The following is a 24,197-nucleotide window of genomic DNA, read 5'->3' as shown; positions in this document are numbered from 1 at the left end:
TACCACGTCAAGCAAGCAAGCTACCACGTCAAGCAAGCAAGCAAGCCTAGGTATAGGCTACCAAAATGTGTGGTATTCCATTAAATTTGACTTGGTGCATTATGGCCTCAGCTGCCAATTCGCCATTAAACAACAAATCAATCGATCTTCCAGGTTGAAGACTGGCACATGCTCTGAGGAACGTTTAGAAACCAAACCAGCTGTTTCTGCCCCCCGTGGCAAACTTGGCAGTAGTTTTGCTACTGAGTACTACATTACAGGAAAAATGTCCTCCTTTGACAAATCAGAGGTGTTGCATATCATCAAGGTTAGGTTTGTGTATGTTTGGATCACATGAGGAAAAATCAAGGAGTTGATTGTATCAGAAAAAATTTCACAGTTGAAGTGTTCATCAGACCTTGCATCATCAGTTTACCACCTCAGTAATTTGCATACAGTACTGTCTCAGCGAAAAAGAACTTGAAAATTTTTAGATTGTCAATTTTCTGTTTACATCCTTTGCTTCAAAGTCAAATCAGTGTTCTGAATGTGGTATAAAAATATATTTAGGAAGATGAGAGAGAGAGAGAGAGAGAGAGAGAGAGAATGAAGGAAAATATATCCTTATTTAAAATTTGATTTAATGTAGCTGTTAATTTTTTTATTTTTGTTTTGTTTTGTTTTTTTTTGAAAAAGGTGTGATTGTCAGACCTGATTGCTTATAATTGTGGATTTTAATTAGGTAACTGAATCTGTATAAATTGTGCCTGATTTACTTATTATTTGTAGATGTTATCTATACATTTAACTTACTATTACAAATGAATATAATTTTGTTATATTAAAATACTTTTTATCGGTCATAAAATTTTAAAATGTATATTTATACCATATTTTTCATACAGTGACAATTACATTTTTAGGTATTGGAGAAAATGAGTACCTTTGATGAAACAATGAATGGAACTTTGACTCATATTTGGCATTCCAGGGAGGGAAGCTCTAGTCATTTTGTTCATTTTCCTTCTTCATCCTATGGAATAGACTGTAACAGAACATTTGAGGTAAAAACCATACTCTTTCTTTTGAGCATGTATTAAGTTATATTTTAGTATGAATAGATTACTGCTTAGGAAATTCTCACTTTTATAAATTCATGATCACATTCCAACTACAGTAAAGTGTCAGTATAAGGAATGCTAAGAGTAATGAAATATTCAGTATAAAGAAATTACTCTCCATTCCTGCCAATTTAATATGTACATTCTTTATTTAAAAATGTTTCATTTTAATATTTGTAAAAAAATAAGAGAAGTTTACCTCAATATGATACATAGAACACTTCCATATGATACTCTCCAGAAATTAAAACAAAAACAATTAACAGTAATTAAAAATCAAATGAACACAATGTGAAGGAGATTCTGGACCATCTATGGACTGACAAGGACTTTGCTCTACAATAATGCACTGGCTCATCCAGTGTTATGTGTGTCAAAGCACTTAGTAGGTACTTTGACACACTTAATGCTCAATAGTCATGAAATTTTAGGTGTAAAGATTGCATTAAAAATCAACTTAACGTAATTAAAAATTAAGTAAAAAATTAATTTAATGAAAAAAATTTGCAAAACGAGTTTCCTTCCTAGGAAGGATTAGGTTTCCTAGGAAGGATTAGGTTGATTAAGTTTCCTTCCTAGGAAGGAAACTTAATCAACTTAATGCAATTTTAATTGAATTGAGTTGATTTTTAATTGGTTCATTTTATTTTTAATTACTTAATTGTTTTTGTTTTAATTTCTGGAGAGTATCACACAGAAGTGTTCTGCATATCATATTGAGGTAAACTTCTTATTTTTTTACAAATATTGATATCAATGTAGAACGTATTGAGCATTATAGCTCTAGTTCATTCTATCAGTTTAGCACAAGAAAAATTCATCCTGCTAAAAAAAATAGCCATTATAAGGAAATTTGTAGAAAGATAATCCTTAGAAACAATACAATATACACTTTTTAATCTTTAACATTGGGTATTGCTACAATGATTTACATACTGTGCAGTTAATTTTGCCTGTAAGTAGCAGGGGGGTTTATTCAGAGTTATATATTTTCTGAAATGTGCTGATAGATTAAGTGCCAGAATCATTGGAAAATTGTTTCTTTGCAGCCTTGTGTGAAGAAGTATAGTTATTAACCATATCACCTGATGGTTGCTTGTTATGGTTTGTAAATTCTAAAATGGAAGAGATTATAATTTCATGATAATGTTTATTTTTTTTTAGAAGAATTAATAAAATTTTTGTTTCATTTAAAATAACAAGTGTAAGAAACACATTATTTTAAATATTTGAAATTTTGATTAAGAAAAATATAAAATTTATTGCAAAAGTAAGTTTATTTCATTATAATTATTTTGTAATATTTAACTATCATTCTGACATTTTCTATTGTATTTCAGTGTTAAGAAATTTCATTAAAATGAATATATTTTGGTAACCTACACAAATTTGTTATTTTGACATTCACTGTACTTTTCTGAATAAAAAATAAATATTATTGAAAATTTTGTGGAGATTGATGTCTTTAATTGCAGCATTAGAGGGGACTAGTATTTACCTCTCAACTTTTTTTTCTATCCACTGCTGAAATTCCTATGACTAATGGCATAGTCAGATTTTAAACAGTGGGTGGAAAAATGGTTTAGTGAATTATGGGGGCTGAACAAGTAAAATATAAAGTATATTGGCCAAGTTGCAAGTTTTGCGGGACAAAAATCCCAGAATATTTCGCAGAAAAAATCGTATGCCTCTGCCAGACCAACTAACTACATACAGTCCCAGTTGAAAAGAACTTTCAGAAATTCCTTGAATCATTAGCATGATTTGAACCACAATCTTTTGGTTGTGTCTGAGCTGCAACACACAGATATGAGATGGCGCCTCCATAGCCAGGTGGGAAGGAGCAACAGTGCGTAGCACACACACTTCTTGATTAGACCGGGGTTCGAGCCCGTCACCACCAGATACGGAGGATGCGGAAAGGTCAGGGAAGGACCACCGCATATTCCCGGAGCAATATGACCTTAGTTGCTAATGCTTCTAAAAACCAAACAACGACAAACAGATATGAGTTGAAATTTGGAGCTTGGAGCAACTTTTATTAATTGATTTGCATTGGCTGGAGATGATGGTATATTATTTTACTGATTATATTTTTCTCATATTCTTGTTTTATCGGGACCTTCATATCCAACTTTGCTTCTTTTTTTTTTTTTTTTTATTTTCTTTAGTAATTAACAATGTATTTTTCAGTATATATGTAATTTTTAATCCCGAGAAGAGAAAATGTGAAATGTCTATTCCATCCTTAAAAATATACTTTTGTTTCAAAGTGAAAACTCAAAGTTGGAGTTGGATATGAAAACTATTTAAATATTATCTTTTGTCTGCAGTTGTTCTGAGGCCTTCAGCTGATTAGTCTATAGTTTTATCACAGTACTTCCATTTGTGTATTAAGATTAAAATGTATAGCATCATGAATTATTGGTTTAACTTCTAGTTCAATCGAACATATTAAATATCTTCTTCACCTGTATGCCATATTTCCATACTTGCATATTTCCTTAGTGAATCACATACCTTATCCTTCAAGTCACAAATTGATACTTTATGCACCGCTTCTTTACTGTATTTCTGTTTACTGAAGAAAAAGAATAATAATTGTTTTTCTTCTGAATTAATATCTTCATGTTAAAAATTAAGGAAAATAATACTTTTTCTCTTTCTTTTTTTTTTTTATTTGCAGTTTGTTAAACTTGTTGTGTTTACCGATGCCAATGTTACAAGATTGCCAGGTAGGGTATTAATTTAATGTAAGTTTTGTAATTTTTATCATTCATATCTGTCATTTTTTTTAATGATTGTGTCAGACATAATTCATTAAAAAATGTTTCTCTGCCTGCTGTATTTCAGTATACCATTTGCTGATTGGGTTTTTAGAATTTTTATTAATGTTTAATAGGATGTTGTTTATTTTTCTTTAATTTGATACTTTTTCAAATCCATTACATGAAAAAAAATTAATGGTCGAAATCACCAGCAAATACATTACATAGTTAATGAGAGAAAGAAGTGCATTCAAAGAGAGCAAGAATTTATAAAATATTCTATAATGATGCTGAAAAAACTGTCTCCTTTGTTAATTGCATAAGAAACACTTTATTAGTGTTTTTTATGTATGAAAAATCAAATAAATAATTGCTAGCCAAGCATAAATCCTTAAAATGAAAAGAAAGTAATGCAATAAAACAAATCTCTGTATATCTTCAAATGTCACCATTTTATTGAAAACTTAATTCAAGAATGTTCGAACAAGATAACCCTGCCCAATAGCAGGAGTTATGGGTTACTGAAATACTGTCTTTCCTTTTCTTTTTTGTTTTTTTACCTTACTTGAAGCCTTAAAATCCATGATGTGATGGAGCTCTGGTTAAACAATTATTCTATCATAAAAAAACTTTGGGAACTTTAAGTGTGGTACACCATTTAGTTTTTGATTATGTGCAGTGCAAATTTTGCACTACTAAGTGTTTCTTAAGTAACTAGCAAAGGAAACTTGAGTTCTCTCAGTAGATCTGTAGAATATTCTGTTATTCCTTTTTTTATTTTTTTATTTTACCATTTCTTCAGCCATGGCTTTCAATCTTTTGAATGAACTGTCAAGAAGCCGTACAGTTTACTAAAAATTAGACATGCATGTCTTCCCAGAGTCCACATTCTTATGGACTATCCAGCCTACACATGAGCATACCAAGCATTCCTCTTGCCAAAGTCTCAGGAATTGCTTACCATTTTATCACTCCTAGATTACCAAATTAAAGTTGGAAAAGTTTTTTCTCCTTTCTAAAAAGAATTGGCATATACAACCATCAACTATAAATGGTGACTAGGTCACAGTACTTTTAACATACATTCTACCTGTGGTACTCTATACCATAAGCATGATACACTTACAGCCACAGCTGCTGATGCACCAATAAACTCATAAATAAATATACAATTAAACAGTTCTGAGGTTTACTAAGCTTGGCCACCCATGCTTTAAATTACCATAATTTCTTGAGAACCAAATTTTTGCAAAAACAGGTATGAGTTTTCCTCCTTTATTTGTCTGATTAATTATTTCTGAACACTGTTTTTGTTTTGGTACAACAAAAACAGCTAAAACAAAATTAATAATAATAAGAGGAAAAGAAAAATTCTTGAATGTAAAATTAACTATATCATTAGCTCATATATCTACTAACTTTACATATTGAGATATTCTCAGGAAGTGAAAATATTAATTGCAAGGGCATTTTTCTAATTATACCTCTCCTTCCATAAAGATTAATTCAATTAACTTGGGTGCATTACTTCATTCATTACATTCACTTTTAAACACAGTAGATATTTATGCTCTTTATCTTTCCAAATGCATAGCAAGTATGATAGTTTGGAACATGTCACATGATTCATTGTCTTTGTAGTGAATGACGAAGAAAGTCAAATTCGGAAGAGGCTAAATCACGATATCTAAACTTTACCAGAAAAGTAAAAGGTGTGAAAGGATCCAATTAATGCTGAATTGAAATGCTGCCTGTAATGAAAATATAAGTCTAAATTGCACATAATTAGTCTGATTAATTTTGATGTGATCTTCTCTGAAAGCTTAGTACATGTACCTTATCATATTTTTATGTTAAATATACATATCATTATTAGATATTGCTGCATTATTATCTTCTTTTTATCCTACATATACTTTGTAAAATAATAAGAGGAGGTTACCTCAATATAGTACGTAGAACACTTCCGTAAAAATTGTTTTGAATATTTTCGTTAGATTCTTTTTAATATTTTTAATTGCGTTAAATTTATTTTATTGTACTAAATTAATTTTAATTGTGTTAAATTGGTTTTTAATTATATTTTACTCTAATGTAAGTTTTTCGATTTTTTTCGTTTTAATTTCTGGAGAGTATCATACGGAAGAGTTCTACGTACTATATTGAGGTAAACTCCTCTTATTATTTTACAAATATTAATATCAACATAGAACATATTGAGCATTACAGCTCTGATTAATACTATCCTACATATACATATTTAAGCATTCTTATTTGTAGAGTGTATAGTGCAAATGTGTTTGTGATACTCTCATATTCGGCCCGGGTGCCAAGTGTTCCGTGACCAAGCGATTCCTGTGCGTATCTCAAAGCGTTATCTCCAAAGAGCCTTCAAGTGATAGATTATATTTTGTTTCAACAACCGTTTTCTTTATTTATTAATTAGCATAGCTCTTTTGCACTAGAAGAAGTAGGCAAAGGCCCAGAAAGGAAAGTTACCTTTCTGTTTTTTTATTTCTAATAGTACTAACTAACTTAGCCGCTTGGTCACCTTGTGGCACTGCTCCTGCCTCCCCGTGGTGAGGCCGGAAATCTGTGTGGTAAAACCAACCCCCAGGGCCAAAAGGAGCAAAACATGGACTGTGACAATTTTCCACCGATTAGGATTGCAAATCCAAATTCATTGGATTTGCACATACCCGATAACGACTCATCCAATCCAAAGAGACTGAGGACGAATGCTCCCCGAATGGAAAACCCAAGTTTTCTGATTCTGCATTCACTAACTAACCATTCCTCATTCAAAAATCTCTTGAGAGCGTAGCTAGCTCCCCTAAAATGGTACAACGACTGAAATCTGGCAACCTTCTTGTTGAGACCACCAACTCCAAACACTCTGAGTCTGTACTCAGACTCACCTCATTTGGTGGAGTTCCAGTTAGGATGTCCCCACATGCCACACTTAATTCATCCAAAGGTGTTATTTCTGAATGGGACCTAATGAATGTCTCAGAAGAAGAAATTGTTCAGGAACTGCAGGATCAGAAAGTCACACAGGCAAGACGAATTATGATGAAAAAAGATGGCGAACTCCTTCCAACTCACAGCATAATTTTGACATTCAGCTCACCTAATTTACCTTCATCAGTAAAAGCAGGGTATTTGCATTGTCGCATTCACCCATATATTCCGAACCCAATAAGATGTTACGTGTCAGAAATTTGGACACTCACAAACAGTCTGTCGGGGAGACCCTGTATGTCCTAACTATGGTTCAAAAGATCATTCCCAGGCTGACTGTAAAGCCCAGGCTCCGCTCTGCCCCAATTGTAAAGGCAACCATCCAGCCTTTTCTAAAAGTTGCGAACAATGGAAGTATGAGAAAAAAATCCAGAAATATAAAATAGAAAAGAAAGTTTCATTCCCGAAAGCAAATACAACTAATGACACCTAGACGCACGTATGCTGAAGCCTCTAAAAAGTTTAATTCAGTATCAGTCCAGACTGATACATCAATACCTCCAAATATCTCTATTTCGGAATGGGCTTGTTCCCTGCTCAGTTCTGTACCTCAACCTTCAAAGCAACAGATTTCTATCAGAGCTAACAACACACCAGTCACGATATCACCTTCTGCCGATGCAGCTCCTGTAAGATCCGTCCAAGCAGATAATGCAGATTCTAATCGAAAACAGACATTTGACTCCTCCCTTATGGATACTAATGAAATTTCCAGTCAAGATGATACCGAAACCATTCTGGAGATCCATCCAGAGGATGAAATAGACACGAGACCTGTTTTCTCAAAAAGATATAAGATTAAAATTGACCATGTCAAACAGACTTCCAAAAAGCAGTCAGATTCAGTTCCTTCATCTAAATTGAAACAATGAACAACGTTGTCCAATGGAATTGTAGAGGCTTCAGGAGCTATATTTATGACATATACGACATAATTAAGCAGCATAATCCAGTGGGCATCTGCTTACAGGAGACATACCTGACCCCTCAGATATCTCCCTTGATAAAAAACTACTCTTTTCAGACAAGATAGACCTGTTGCAAATAATGCTTGTGGTGGAGTAGCCATTCACATAGACTTGCAAGTCCCATGCAGACGCATTTCTTTACAAACCTCTGTAGAAGCCGTTGCTACCTGAATAGCAATTGGCATCACTCTGACTCTTGTTTCAATCTATCTACAACCCAATCATCCTTATACTATTCACGAACTTGAAAATCTTATCCTGCAGTTGCCAACCCCTTTCTGTTTATTGGGTGACTTCAGTGGACACCATCCATTGTGGGGTTCTCCCAATGCAGATGTACAAGGGCAACTCATTGAAATGCTTATTGACAGACAAAACTTAACCATCCTAAATACTGGTTCACCAACTTACATCCATCTCCCAACAGGAGCAGTGTCTGCAATAGATCTATCTATATGCTCTCCGATCCTCTTTCCTAATATTGAGTGGACAGCTCTAGATGATCCACTAAATAGTGACCACTACCCATTAATCTGTAAAATCCAAACATCCCACTCTTCAACTGCAGAAAACCACATAAAATGGAAATTTTCAAAGGCAGATTGGGCCAAGTATACCTCTCATGTTTCATTAGATAAACAGATCATCAAATCTTTCCCAGTTGATACAATACAGCCACTGATCATATCACCAAACAAATTCTAGCAGCTGCATCTATTGCCATCCCACAATCACAGTCAGACACCTATAGACCCATAAACTATTGGTGGAATGAAGAATGTAAGAATGCCAAAAAAGGAAAAAAACTGAGCTTGGAATATATTCCGCCAATACCCTACTTTGTTTCAAATACCCTTCTGAGTTTCTTATAATTTATAAGAAACTCAGAGCCAAAGCCCAACACATCAGAAAGAAAGCTAAAAAAACTCTTGGATCCGATTTGCAACTTCAAGAAATAAAAATACTGATGTAAGAATAATATGGAAAAAAATAAGACAGCTAAATGGAAAATTTCCTCCATTATCCTCGCCAATATTCAACTGGAATGGACAGGAGCTCTCTACTCCTGTAGAGATTGTGAATACTCTAGGGACAGTATTCTCCCAGTTGTCTGCCTCGACCTCATGTGCTCCGTCATTTCAGAAGATCAAAGCTTCAGCCAAAAAATCGAAATTTAACTTCAAAACCGCTGCTTCTCTACCATACAATCAGACACTTACTATGATCGAACTTCAAGAAGCTATATATTCCTCAAAGAACAGTGTTGCTGGTCCTGACGGAGTGTATTACATAATGCTTCAACACTTAGACAATAAATCATTATCCTTGCTGCTGACGTTTTACAACCGTATATTTATTGAACATTCATACCCCCACTCGCTGGCATCACTCCTATGTACTGGCAATTCCCAAACCAGAGAAAGATCATTCTATACCTCACAATTATAGACCCATTTCTCTTACCAGTTGCTTGAGTAAAACTTTAGAAAAAATTATACACTGCCGATTAACATGGTATCTGGATTCAAAACATCTAATCTCTGATAACCAGTTTGGTTTCAGAAAAAATCGCTCATCCCTAGATCTTATGGTCAAAGCTGAAACAAATATCAGGAATGCATTTATCCGAAATGAACATCTTGTCATGGTCTGCCTTGACATAGAGAAGGCCTTTGACACCACCTGGCATTTTGGTATCTTGAAAGATCATTCCCTTGACCTGAGAGGCCACTTACCATGCTACAAACAAAACTTCCTTCAGTATAGATGTTTTCAAGTTTGCTACAGACAAGTCTTCTCGCAAATCTATATACAAGAGGAAGGAGTCCCACATGGCTCAGTTCTCAGTGCTACTTTATTTGCATTGAGAATAAATCATATTACCAAATGTATTCCCAACACTGAACTCATATCTCTATGCCGATGATCTGACTGTTTCCTGCAGTTCGCTGAATATGAACTTCATTGAAAGGCAACTACAAATCTCACTAAACAATATTGAACTATTTATTAGTATTTAGTATTAGTAATGGCCGCATGGTGCAAGAAAGCCTATGGCTTATGCTGCACCAGCCAAAAACGGGGTGCCTCCATAGCCAGGTGGACAGGAGCAGCAGTGCGTGCACACGCTTCTTGATTACACCGGGGTTCGAGCCCGTAACCACCAAATACAGAGGATGCGGAAAGGTCAGGGAATGACCACCACATATCCCCGGAGCAATATGGCCTTAGTTGCCAATGCTCCTAAAAACCAAATAACACAACAAAAAAGACACAGAATGGTTACCGACTATCTCATCAAAAATCTAGTGCCATTCACTTTTGTAACAAACAAGGGATGCATCCTGATCCAGAACTACACCTGACAAATCATCCTATCTCAGTTATGAGTAGCATTCGCCTCCTCGGTCTAATTTTTGATAGGAAACTTAATTTTTTAGAACATATCAAATATCTCCGGACAACCTGCCAGAAAAAAAATTAACATTCTCAGAGTTTTCTTCTACAACATGGGGTGCAGACCGTTACACCTTACTTCACCTGTATAGAACTCTAATTAGATCTCGTCTTGATTATGGGGCCCCAGTCTGTGACTCTGCTAGAGAGTGTGCTAGTACAGCTTGCTCCTATTCAACATTCTGCCCTCAGGATTGCTACAGGTGCTTATAGAACATCGCCAGTACAAGGTCTCTACTCTGAAGCCCATGAAGTTCCACTCTGCCTCAGAAGAAAGGAGTTACTTCTGAATTATGCTGCTAAAATTCAAAGCATGCCTACCCATCCCATTTGGCCTATACTTAGTGATCCACAGTTTAAAATGTTCTACAGAAATAAACCCAGAGCAGTTCAACCTACTGGCATCAGATTGCAGGCTCTATCAGAAAGCTGGAATGTACACTTTGAAAAAGTCCTCCAAGATCCAAACACTTCAGTTCCCCCATGGTCCTGTATTAATCCATCCTGTGACAATTACTTTCTAAACTGGGGAAAAGATTCCCTTGCCAATATTAACGTGCGACAACTTCATACTGCTCACACACAAAATTATCTGCATTTCACGAAAATATACACAGATGGATCAAAGTCTGATAGTGGAGTAGGTGCTGCAGCAGTTTTCCCTTTTAACACCATCTCTGTATCTCTGCCTGCTGAATGCAGCAGTTATACAGCTGAGTTATTCGCCATCAAGCTTGCCCTAGAAAATATTGTCCATTGCTCCATTAAAAAAAGTATAATATATACGGACTTGCAGAGTACACTAGTAGCCCTACAAAATACCTCCTCACCAACCAATCCTTTAATAAAAACCATAAGAAGTAAGATGATTCTTATTCACAAATGCCAGCAAGTAGTCATCTTCTGCTGGATCCCAAGCCACACTGGGATCCCAGGAAACGAATGCACAGACTGTGCCGCAAAACATCCATCTAACCCATCATCTTCAGGTTTTTGCGTTCCATATGTTGATTACAGACCTATGATACGAAGGATATGTAAGGAACAATGGACACTTCTATGGCAAGCTCAAACAGATAATAAGTTATTGCAAATAAAACCAGAACCACAGTTATGGACATCTAGTTTTCGTACTAACAGAAAGGAAGAAATAATCTTAGCCAGAGCACGAATCGGCCACAACCAGTTTATTCACCTATTTCTCCTCACAGGAAATGATCCTCCACAGTGTTTTCAATGCAACTGTCAGCTCACAGTGAAGCACATTCTTGTTGAATTCACTCCGTACAAACATGCTTGGCAATGCTCATTCAGCTTCCTTCCAAATCTAAAAGAACTTCTAAAACTCTCTCATGTCATAGGAAATGATGCTAATCCCTTCGAGTTATTCTGCTTTCTTAAACTAATAAAATTATATGATCGTCTCTGACTGTTTCCATAACAGTCACCATTGATAACTTTCATATCACTGATAGGTGCAATATGGTCTAAGCAGCCCTTGCACCAGAAATAACAACAACAACTCTCATATTCATATATGCTTACAGCTTTTTTTATTTATTCTAATTGACATTTAGGTAATCCAACACCTGCCCAGTCCCAGTTATATATTGATTAGTTAAACTCTACTGTACTTACAAAATTTTGAAGTGTGTGTGTGTGTTTCACTTTTGGCACCCTTGTTCTAAAGAAATTGAGCTAAAACTATGGTTTTCATCTTGATGTATTCTCTTGCAGTTGTATATAGGTTTATTCATATTAATATTTATCTTTCTAAATGTGAAACTCTGCAAAGCTCAAATTGTCTATAGTAGTTTTCAGAAAACTGAACTTATAAGAGTAATTCTGAGAGAGATCTAACTCCTATGGGTTCTTTAATAATATTATATTGGAATGTTGATATCAGTCTTTATCACTACTGCCACTAACACTTGCATTTCTTTCAGATAGATAGTTCAACACATTCACTGCCTCAATGCATATATGCATAAAATGGCACTAGGAGTATTGTGCCGCAATGCACCCAAATGGTGCTCCATAACACATATGAGTGGTCATTCTTAAGTGGCCACCCAATGAGTTCTGTAAACATAAATGCACATGAAATTGACAACTGCTCAGTATTGGCATACTGACTGAATGCTTTGCAGTAATGTTTGATGTTTGTTTATAGACTTGGCACACAGTTTTATTTGTTTTCTGCTTGTGTTGATACTAGTTTAGTAAATGAATAAACTTTTTATAAAATTAAGATTTGTTCTGATTAACAGTGCAGCACAAAAGTAAATGTTTTTGCTTTTAGCAATGAATTCCAAACTTTTCATTTTCAACCATTATCGGATTTTCGGATTGCTGGGGATGTCAGAACGTTTTTTTTTTTTTTTTTCCATTCCAAAAATTACAGCACATTGATTGAGTTCTCTCACATTTAGGTGGCAGTGAAAGTGTTACATACGTGATCTCCAAGAAGAGAATTGTACTTTGATCTCATAATATATATTGATGACTCTTGTGTACTAGCAATCCTGCTTTGCTGGACAGATCTTTGCTTTTCATCAGATGGTATCTTTAGAGAAATAAGTTGTTAATCTAAGTTGCTAATATTTTTTAATTAAAAAAGTTAAATTAATATTTTAATATTCTAGATAATTGCAATAGAAGTCAAGGTTATATACCTTGTATGGATGGTTCCTGCTACTACCATGCGAAACAATGCAATGGTTATAATGACTGTATTGATGGCTCAGATGAGAGTGGATGTAAGTACATTTTAAATATCTTCCTAATATATCATGTTAATATACATTGATCTACAAAATATTAAAGAACATACTGAATAGTACATTGGTCTACTTTTAGCAGCAATGATAATAATCCTGCATGGCATGGATTCAACTAAGTGTAAACAAACCTATACACACAGGTGTCCCTGGTGATTCTGGATTCAAATAAATAATCACAGGTGGCCCTGGTGACTGTATAGATTCAACTAAGTGTACACAGGTGACCCTGGTGACTGTATAAGTTATGGCATAAGTGCTCTGCATACCAATCTTGCACAGTTCATATCCTGTGGGCATGCCATTGTAGCCTTGAAATATCAAGGTGGATACATCAGAATTATGGGATGAACCTGGTGCATAAAAATGTTCAGCTACACCTTCCAGATGACAAAGACAGCCAAAATAATGAGAGAATTCATACTACCATGAAAACAGTCCCCACGAAATTGATAATACTACCACTGGCAAACCTGTCCAAATGACTGGAACTGGATGCATTCAAGTTCCATTGCTTCATGGAATTTCTTCCATACCTTTGTGCACTTGTCACTGCTAAACAATGTAAATCATTAAATATCTGACCACATGACATCTTTCTAGTAGTCCACCAACCATTGCTGTTCCTGACACTTTACAAATGCATTCTTCTGTTTCCCACACATATGGAAATTAGTCTGAGAAGCTTGCAATTTGCCACATAGCTGCAGAGTCCCGTTGTCCTGAGCTCCTTATTTGCTATACTGATGTAAATGAGTTCCAGTTGTCTGGTATTAAAGGTTTTGGTGATTGTTTGGCATGTTGCTTTCAGATTTTTGTATATAAGGTAGACCAAACAACTTCAGTCCCAAATATAAAATATTTCTTCTTTTTCTAGTCAGATTTGTTCTTCTCATTGCCAGTTTTTACTAGCCAGTGTGTTTTCGAGCTGCTCCACCACCTGTGGCACAATGACAACATATGATGTGTATGTAAATGAACCTATGTACATCAGCCAGAAGGATCCATAGTTTCCACAGGTAGAAATCAAACATGTAACAGACAAGTAATATACAGATCAGATTAACTGCACTGGTTCAATTAGATGTCATAATTACATATAGAGATTATTGTATTAATAACTATATTTCAGTTCCTTAAAATAAAAAATAAAAAAAAAAACTGCTATTTTATTATTCATCCTCTTTGCTTTCAGTAACAGGGGGCTCCTAAGTATGTATTGACTGTGCCTATTGTGTAATATAGCACTCTCTAACAGTGGCCATAGATTGAAACCCTGGACACTGTCTGATACAGGAAATGCTCTACTGCCCATAATAATCATGCAGCCACTTGCTACATGAGTGCCATAATTTGTTTTATACAAATAATTTAGCTCATTCAGATATGTTCTTATATTTACAATAAAGGACCATGTCTGAATGAGCTAAATTATTTGTTTCTTGATAATATCATGTTTTGGGTTATATTTTTTATATATATATATATATATATATATATATATATATATTTTTTTTTTTTTTTTTAATATATATTTTAACTCCTGGCCATGTCACCATGATGAGTATTTTTGTTCCTAGTACTTGTACCCTACTTAGCAGCAATAAAGATTATTTTTTTTTTATTTATTTGATGAGCTGTTGATAGTGATAGACACAAAGAATTCATATCCAGGTAGATCTGAATTGTGAGTATTTTAACCTAATGTTTTTCTTAAATTGATAGAATATATGGAAATAACAACAGCAAATTTATATCCAGCATTTTTTAAAATATGATTAATGTTTTTCTGTATGCACGTAAATAATTAAAGTAGTATAAAAATATTGATATTATTTTAGGATATTATTTAAAATTTGAGCTTATTAAACTTTTTCAGAAAGTCTCATCCTCTTTTGCAGAAGCTCTAAAGAATGAGAATACTCTTCTTGTTATTCTGATATTTTTCCTCGTGATTAGTATAAATTCATAATAACTTAAAATTTTTGATATATAAAAATATTTTCAATGAAAGGATAAAAAATTCAATAAAATCAGATAAACTGCAAGGGTACATGAAATTGCATTAACCTCAATGTTAATTCAATTTCACAGTGTTCACCTGCTCTGTACACCCAACATAAATCATGACACCTTTCAAGAAAACTATTTTTTTTTTATTTTTTTTTTCCTTCTCTGTTCGCTATCAAAAATTCAAGAAATCTCTGTTAATTATCAAGAAAACAGAAAAATGCATGAAGTGGGAAATGTCACAATGTTTAACTGCTAGAAGCCAACTTTTTCATTTCTGATGTAACTCTTCTGCTGATAGTTATTCGTGTAAGAAACTGTCAGAAACCTTTTGGAGAAAGCCACTCACTTATTCATTCATATTGACATGTACTGTCCTTTGAAGAAATGCCTTCCAATAGTGTACTGCTGCTACATGCAGTTGAATTTATGATGTAATATATATTAAATTTTTATTGTCAAATTTTTTTTCATGTAAACAAGGTAGTTAACAAAAGTATGTATTTTCTATGTTTCTTATATATTTATAAATATGTGACTAAAAATGAATGAATGAGTATGAAATATATAGGTAGGTGTAACAGTCAGTGTGTAGATTGTCCTTCCTACAAGTTGTATAATAAGAAATAAAAAGAATAATAAAACTTTAAAGAAGGAAAAACAAATGCATTATTTATGTATATGAAAAAAAAGCAATTGTATTATACACATTTAAAAGGAAAATAAAAAATGCACACAGTAATTATGTAAGAGAATAGATTATAGATATTAACCCATTAATAGTCTACCCCATTGTTATGATCCACCAGGGTTGAAAAGTTCCCAAAAGGAGACCTGAAAGAAAATGCAGTAGATGTTGGCATTTATTAAAATTTCTTATTACTAATCAGAGTTGTTATTTAAAAAAAAAAAAAAAAAATTATTCTATTCTGTTTGGTGCCAGTTTTTGGAAGTTTATAATGCAGCTTCCAATAAAAAATTTTTTTGAAATTTCATTACTAAGTCAAATACACATAAAAGAAAAAAAATTTTTTTTTTTTTTTTTTTTCAAACAAGATAAGGTGGCTGCTAAGGTTTCAGTTTGACAGACATCACTTTTTGGATTTTTATAAGGCTGCTAATAGATAAATTTCCTTAAACTTTTGTTATCAGACTCAATATTGATCAAATGAAGAATATCTAAGTTTTTTTTTTTTTTTTTTCAAAAAGCAATTTGTTATAAGAAGTGAGAACTCTTCTTTTTTTTTTGTGTGCAAATGACAGTGGTCATTTTTTACACACCAGAAGTTCTTGTGTTGTGCAGAAGCCAAAAACCTCAAAGGTTTTAACACTCTGTAGTAAAACCGAAGAGTAGCAATGTTTTTCTTGTAGAGAAAGTATTTTTTTACTAATGGATGGCTGGGAGCAGAGAATGTTTTTGCTTCTGTAATGGTAATTACTTAGCAACTAATGCCATGGGTAACTGAGAGGGGCAGTATTCACAAAGGGAAGGGGATCATCTGAGAGCTAATATGCAATGTGTAGGGACTATCTGGAGAGTAATCATGGTGTGAAACAATGCTCCTTTCCCACACTACAATCGTCACAGTAAAAAAAAAAAAAAAAAAAAAAAGAGAGAGAGAGAGTAAATCCATTTTTCGACAGAAGATATTTTGTCTGCATCTCAGAACAGAAAATACAGACTTCCTAATGGTTGTACATAGTAGCATTTGATTCTTTTCCCCTGCATTTTTTTCCTGTTTACATGATAATTAAGAGAATTCTGGAATTTTTAATAGAGAAATGAAGGAAAACAGTTCTTGAAAGGTACTGGAAGATTCAGCTGTTTGGACAGAATAGATGAATAGAGTAGCTTTATGAACACAAATATACTGAAATTCAACTTCATAATGGTTATGCATAGTGGTATTTGTTACTTTATCCTGTATTTTTCCTTTGAATTTTGTGATTATGTCAACTCATAAAAAGTGCTTGTATTTTTTTATATCTAATGTATAATGTGTGTTATTTATTTGGCACCAATTTTTTTAGTAGATGCAATGCATTCTGAAAATAAAATAAAGTTACTAATATAAATCAGATGAATAAATTAGTATTAGTAATGGCTGCATGGTGCAAGAAAGCCTATGGCTTATGCTGCACCAGCCAAAAAAAAAAAAAAAGAATAAAACAATGATTAAAAAAAACTAATAATTAAGAAAAGGAAATTAAACCTATCATCCTATGTGTTTCCCTCACCCGAAGGTACTATCCAGATGACATCGAATTTCCCCAAACTGTCAGCCTCTACCACCCATGTAGGCAACTTATTCCAGTAATTTATAACTAACTAGCTGGCTAAAATAAAACTTCCTGCAGTCCAGTCTAAACAACTCCCCCCCCCCCCGTAACTTGAATTTATGTCCCCTAGTTCTAGCATCATATATAATCTTGAAAATTTCGTCCTCATTCATTTTACTGATGCCTCTCAGAGCCTTAAACACCTCAATCAAATCTCCTCTTGGGTGTCTAGTTTCCAAACTCTGCAACCCACATATTTGAAGTCTTTCTTCATAGGACGCCCTTTTGCCAATCTCACCAGGCGAGTTACCCATCTTTGCACCCTTTCAAGAAGATCGATGTCTTTCTTTAGGTGCGGGTCTCCATACTTGAACACAGTATTCCAAGTGTGGTCTAACAAAAGCCTTATATAATGGGATTATCACATCCTATCTCTACTTGCAAAATTTCGATAGATCATCGATAGGACACCATGGGTCTTCCTTGCAACCTGTTTACAATGCTCAGAGAATTTCATGTCTGACTGTATTGTAACACCCAAGTCCCTTTCCCTCCAGTACTGGGTTTAGTTGAACTCCACCAAGTAAATAAGTTATTTTGGGATTACTGTTTCCTGGGTGTAATACCTTACACTTTGTTGGATTAAAGCATAGCTGTCATTTTTCTGACCATTCCTGAAGTCTATCTAGGTCTCCCTCAAAAAGCTCAGCTTGACAGTAATCATTAACTACTCTACCAATTTTAACATCTGCAAATTTAGACATCACGCCCTCTATCCCTTCATCAATGTCGTTTATGAAAATTAAAACAACAGTGGTCCTAATACCGATCCTTGGGGACCCCCACTTCCATCAACCCAATCTGAAGAATAGACATTTATCACAACCCTCTGCCCCCTGCCCTGAAACCATCCTGCTATCCATCTAAGGATTTTCCCAGTGATTCCAACCTGTTCCAGCTTATAAAGCAACCGCTCATGTGGGACTGAGTCAAAAGCTTTGCTGAAATCTAAACAATGTCGAAATTATTCCCCAAATCCAGCTCATGAGTGACCCTTTCAAAATAGCGAACCAAATTTGTTAAACATGATTTTCCCTTTACCAAACCATGCTGAGTGTCCTTGAGAATTTCAATTCTATCCAAATTATCCTGAATTCCACCCTTGATCATTGCCTCCATGATTTTCCCTACCACTGATGTCAGACTGACAGGTCGATAATTTCCCCACTTCACTCTTAGAACCACCCTTATGTATGGGAGATACATTGACACTTTTCCAATCCAACGGAATCTCCCCAGAGTCTAGTGATGCTCGCATAATTAGCCTCAATGGTTCAGTGCACCTCACTTGCCGCCTCCCTTAAGATTATAGAGTATATTCCATCAACTCCAGGAGCCTTACTGTCCTGTAGGCTCGAAAGTTTTTTCATTAAATAATCTTGCAAAATTTCAATATCATTAATTACATATTTTTCAGGCCCCGGGTGCCAAGTGAATTTTGAGGCCAAGCGATCTTCCCTGCAACTCCTACTGCAATTATTTTAGAGATAAGCTTTTCCTTTGAGTTCACACGTTTTTTCTTCCGTTATTCAAATATATAATAAGAGTTCTCTTTCTTAAAGCGCATAAGGAAGAAATTTCGGAAAGGAAAGTAACCTTTCTTAATTTTTCTGTGTACTAACCTTCTATTTTACTCACTTGGTAGCACTACTCCTGTCTCCCTGTGGCGGGGCTGAACCTGGGTGAAAAAGACACGACCCAGAACTAAAAGGAATTTAAAATGGACCAAAAAACTTACAACATAAGATTGGAGAAAGTTAACTCCAATAAATCTGAAAATCTGATGACTTACAGCTGAACATGTCTCAGGCTAAGAGAATGAAAATGAACAGCTCTCAGCCTGCTGTTCCTTTCTTTTTGGTGATATATTCGTTATCAACACAACCTGTTGGGAAATTATCCCCTTTCTTAGTTCAGAAGGCTATAGAGTCCATGGTTGGATCACCAAAAATGATAAAACGATTACAATCAGGTGATCTCTTAGTAGAAACCTCACTAAGTCATCAGTCTGAGAAATTGCTAAAAAAAAAAACTTTTGCAGGACTGCCAGTTGAAATTACCCCACATAATTCCCTGAATACATCGAAAGGTGTTATTACTGAATGGGACCTTTGACTGTTTCAGAGGAAGAATTACTATGCGAACTAACAGAACAACAAGTGATACATGTTAGGAGGATAATGATGAAGAAAGACTGAATTCTCGCTCCAACCCGATCAGTTATTCTCACCTTTAACAATCCTTCTCTTCCCCACTCAAAGCAGGATATTTAAATTGCAAAATCCGATCATATATACCAAATCCAATAAGGTGTTACTACTGTCAGTGATACGGACACTCTCAGGCGACATGTCGCAGTGATCCCATCTGTCCACTCTGTGGATTGAAAGAACACAATCAAGCAAACTGCACATCCTCTATACCATTCTGTCCCAAACTGTCACGGAAATCACCCTGTTTTTTCGAAGACATGCGAAATGTGGGTATTCGGAAAGCAAATTCGAAAATACAAAGTAGAAAATAGTGTCTTATCCAGAAGCAAGAAAACAGATACTTGCAACCAAACCTTAACATTCCTATGCTTCAGCAGATGACCACAATGTCATCTGCAAATCGTAAATGGTTTAGGTACTCTCCATTCACATTGACTCTTTTCTGCGACCAGTCTAATCTTCTGAGAAGTTCCTCAAGGGCAGCAGTAAACAACTTCAGAGATATTGTCTCCTTGTCAAACTCCTTTCTCAATTTTAAATTTATTACTGTCTTTGTCTAGTCTAATAAAGGAGGTAGCATTCTCATATATTTTCTTCAAAATCATAATATATGGGGTATCTATGCCTTGTCTTTCCAGTGCCCAAAACATTGCCTTATGCTGTATGGAGTCAAATGCCTTTTCAAAATCCACAAATGCCAGCCATAATGGTGTTTTATGTTCATTTGCCTTCTCCATTAGCTGTGACATTATGTGAAGGCGATCCATAATTGAGAATCCTGCCCTAAAGCCAGCTTGCTCTTTCGGTTGATTCTCATCAAGTATTCTTTCTAATCTATTAGCAATTACTCTTGTGAACAACTTGTAGATGTGGGATAACAAGCTAATTGGTCTATAATTTCCAATTTCTGATTTATCTCCTTTCTTATTCAGCAAAACTATGATTGCATTATTCCACTCATTAGGTGCCACACCTTTTCTAATGTATTTTGTGAAGAGTCTTGCCAGTTTTTGTGTCATGTCTCTTCCTCCTAATTTTAACAACTCTACAGTAACTTCATCTTCCCCGGAGCTTTCTGATTCTTCATTTTCTTCAACGCATAATCTACTTCATCAGGAAGGATATCAGGTATGTTGTATGTGTTACTAATTTGCGATCCATCTTCCCCACTGCTGGCATCATTCCCTCGCTCCTTGTATAACTCTTTATAGTAGTCTTCTGCTATTTGAATTATGCCTTCTCTGCTATTCATAAGTACACCATCGCTATTCTTCAGTTTCAGTATCATTTGTCTTTCTGTATTACTGCTCATGACTGCTGATTTAAATCCTTTGTTTTCCCTTAATGCTTGTTCTACTTTTCTTGTGTTAAATTTTCTTATGTCCTCTCTGAGTATCTTTCTAATGGCTTTGCATAACTCAGTATACTCAATTTTCTCCCTGTCAGTGTTTTTCTTGCTCTTCATTGGTCGTCTTTGGTTCATCATGATAAGTGTTTCTTGACTGATTTTTTTCTGCTTTGGATTTTTTTTTACCTATAGGTTTCTTGGGCTTTATCACTTTCAGAAAGTTGTAATATTCCTCGTTGATATCTTGGTCCTGAACGGTCTGTAGAAGCTCAAACTTGTTATGTTTTAGTACATACTGCTTTTTCTCCTCTTCTGTTATCTCAAAGACCTGTGTATTATTTACTCAAGTCAGTTTTTTCCTTTCTTTTCTTACATCTATGTCAAGTGTGCATCTTACCATTCTGTGATCACTTCCAACATTTACCTTGTTCAGGACAATAACATCATTCACGATATATCTTCTGTTAGTGAGGATGAAATGGATTTCATTAGTTGTTAATCCATTTGGGCTCTTCCATGTCCACTTTCTGTTCACCCTTTTCTTGAAAAAAGTGTTCATTACTGACATTCCTCTAGATTCTGCAAATTCCACAAGTATTTCACCTCTTTCATTTCTTTCACCAATTCCAAAATTTCCTATAGTTCCCCTTTCTGCACTGTTTTGTCTCTTTCCAACCTGAGCATTGAAGTCCCCCATAATGATAGTGTAGTGAGTTTTCTGTTCATCTAGAAGACTCAATTTCGGTGTACATTTCTTCAACCTCTTCATCATCATGGCTCAATGTTGGTGCATAAATCATTTTAACCATTAGGTTATAATGATTATAACTCAGGATTTCTAAGAGGTATTAGGATACCTCTTAGAAATCCTGAGTAGTAGTCTTGACACCCTTGGTGATGTACTTTTGAATTCCAAAATGTTGTTTTTTATATCTTTATGGACCAGAAAGCTAACTCCACCTTCACTCCTTTCACTGTTTCCAGTGTACAGCAGATTACCACTTGATAAACTTATAAGTGATTCATTTCTTCTTGTTTCAGCCAAACCAATGATATTCCAATTTACATTTTCTAATTCCTTTTCTAGCTCTGGTATCCTCTCTTCACCGATGAGCGATCTTACGTTGTAACAGGCCAAATTCGGTTTCTGTGCATGGAAGCCTGATCGTACCCAGAGATTCTTAGCACCCTCTGCTTCCACTCTGATCCTCTCGCTGCCGTAAGAGGGGGAGTGAAAGCCGCTGGAGACTGAGGGCCATTTGTTTTGTTGTGCTGTCATATGCTGGAGGGTTTGGTCTTTTCCTCTTCACACTGACCAGGCATCTTAAAGAGAACCACTCTACACATTCGTTGCCAACTAAGTGACATAACAGGGCTTACCATTGAGAAGGTGTGCATGAGTGGATTTTAGGGAAGCAGGCCAACCGGACTTCTCCTAAATCTTCTGAAATAGAAAGACATTGGATCTATCAGTATTTTAGATTGAGTGTCTGATAACACACAGAATGCCTATTCCCCTCTAAGCCCCTAAAGAGGGGTCTGTCTTTCCAAAGAAAGACAGACCCAAATACGATGAATGAAAAAACTCAAAAGCGCAGTCATATTCAACAAATAGTTCCGAGACCTAAATAATGCAACATATAATTATACAATGGAACTGTCATGGTTTACGTGGAAAATTGGATGAAATAAAAGATATTATTCAGCAGTATAAACCGGTCTGCATTTGCCTTCAGGAGACCCATCTAACACTTCAATCTTCACCCACATTTCAAAATTATACACTTTTCTGGAGAGAGAGAAATGATAACAGAACTGCCAAAGGAGGAGTGGCAATTTTGGTGAATACTAATATACCAGCTAAGCAAACAACATTAAAAACCAACTTAGTAGCAGTGAGAATAGCCATCAGAATTTCTATCACAATCTCATCCCTTTATCTTCCACCAAATATTCCTCTCTCCAAATCGGAAATAAACGATCTTACTATGCAGCTTCAACCTCCCTATTGCCTTATGGGAGATATGAATGCCCATCATCATCTGTGGGGATCTTCTCACAGACAGTAGAGGTAACTTAATCAAAACTTTCCTAGATGATCAACAGCTGAATTTACTGAATACAAGATCTCACACTTATATCAGTTTTAATACCAGTATCACTTCTGCAATAGACTTAACAATATGTTCTCCATCAATTTATCCCAGTATAGAATGGTTTGTATTAAGTGATCCTTACAACAGTGATCATTTTCCGATAGTATATTCCATACAGACACAATCGATTCTTACAGTAGAAACTAGAACAGTATGGAATTTTAAAAAAGCTAATTGGAGTAAATATATGCAATTAATCAAACTGGATAAGCAATTAATAGAAATCATCAATAGATGATGCTGTCATACCAAGGCAGACACGGTACAACTTTTGGTGGAATGCAAAATGTGCAACAGCAAAAACAAAACAAAATTGTGCATGGAATAGATTCTGGAAATATCCAACTACCCTTGATTTGATTGCATATAAAAAAAGCCAAAGCTGAAGAGAGGAGAATTCAGAAGAAGGCAAAGAAAAATTCTTGGATCATGTTTGCCTCCACACTTACTAGAAACTAGAGTCCCAGTTTGGTATAGGTATAGGTATGTTGAGGGTCTGACGGCTCCGGGGATTTCTCCCATCTCTGCGTATGTTCTATGTATCGAGTGACAGTACCCTGTCTATGCCAGAGGTTTAAAAATAATGTATGGGTCATGTGGTATGTAGTTTGTTGTGCCCATTGTTCATCCGGCCTGTTGGCCGCCGGGCCCCCAGTGGGCACCTGTACGTGGTGAGGGGACCTCCTAGTGACGCTGCTGGACTTCCAGACTAGCATCACTGGGATCCAACGCCCACAGCCTAGGTTCCGGGCTTACATCAATGGAATCCGGCGTGTTTGCCGTGCGCTGCGACCCATGGAAATTCGGAAAGGGGGATCCTGGTGGTTGAGGGGCCCAGCTTCAATACATCACTTTGGCCCCTGCTTCGACAAGACGGGTGGTCCTGGAAGGCCCGGCTAGGATCAATCGGCTAGTAGGCTCGCCTGCGAGGGTCAACCGTGTCAATGCCATGCCCCTACCCTCATGGTCCGAGGGACAGGATTCAGGCTGGCGGCAGTGCGGGTATAGTGTCTGGGTAGCCCTGGCGTCCCACTCC

General features: G+C 35.5%; 1 protein-coding gene across 1 annotated transcript in view; it reads left to right on the top strand.

Moving 5' to 3' along the window:
- Positions 1–24,197, top strand: part of LOC150078931 (CD109 antigen-like) — a 223,646-nt gene that overhangs the window by 92,134 nt on the left and 107,315 nt on the right. Inside the window, exons 15-17 of the mRNA XM_090383675.1 lie at positions 903–1,043; positions 3,787–3,835; positions 12,960–13,073. Coding sequence (XP_090239801.1) covers positions 903–1,043; positions 3,787–3,835; positions 12,960–13,073 — 304 coding nt within the window. The remainder of the gene's footprint in view (positions 1–902; positions 1,044–3,786; positions 3,836–12,959; positions 13,074–24,197) is intronic.

The sequence above is a fragment of the Mastigoproctus giganteus genome, chromosome 10, assembly GCF_048544385.1.
Source record: "Mastigoproctus giganteus isolate SK-2022 chromosome 10, ASM4854438v1, whole genome shotgun sequence".
Lineage (NCBI taxonomy): Eukaryota > Metazoa > Arthropoda > Arachnida > Uropygi > Thelyphonidae > Mastigoproctus > Mastigoproctus giganteus.
Note: the sequence above shows the minus strand (reverse complement) of the source record. Positions and strands in the feature narration are given on the sequence as shown.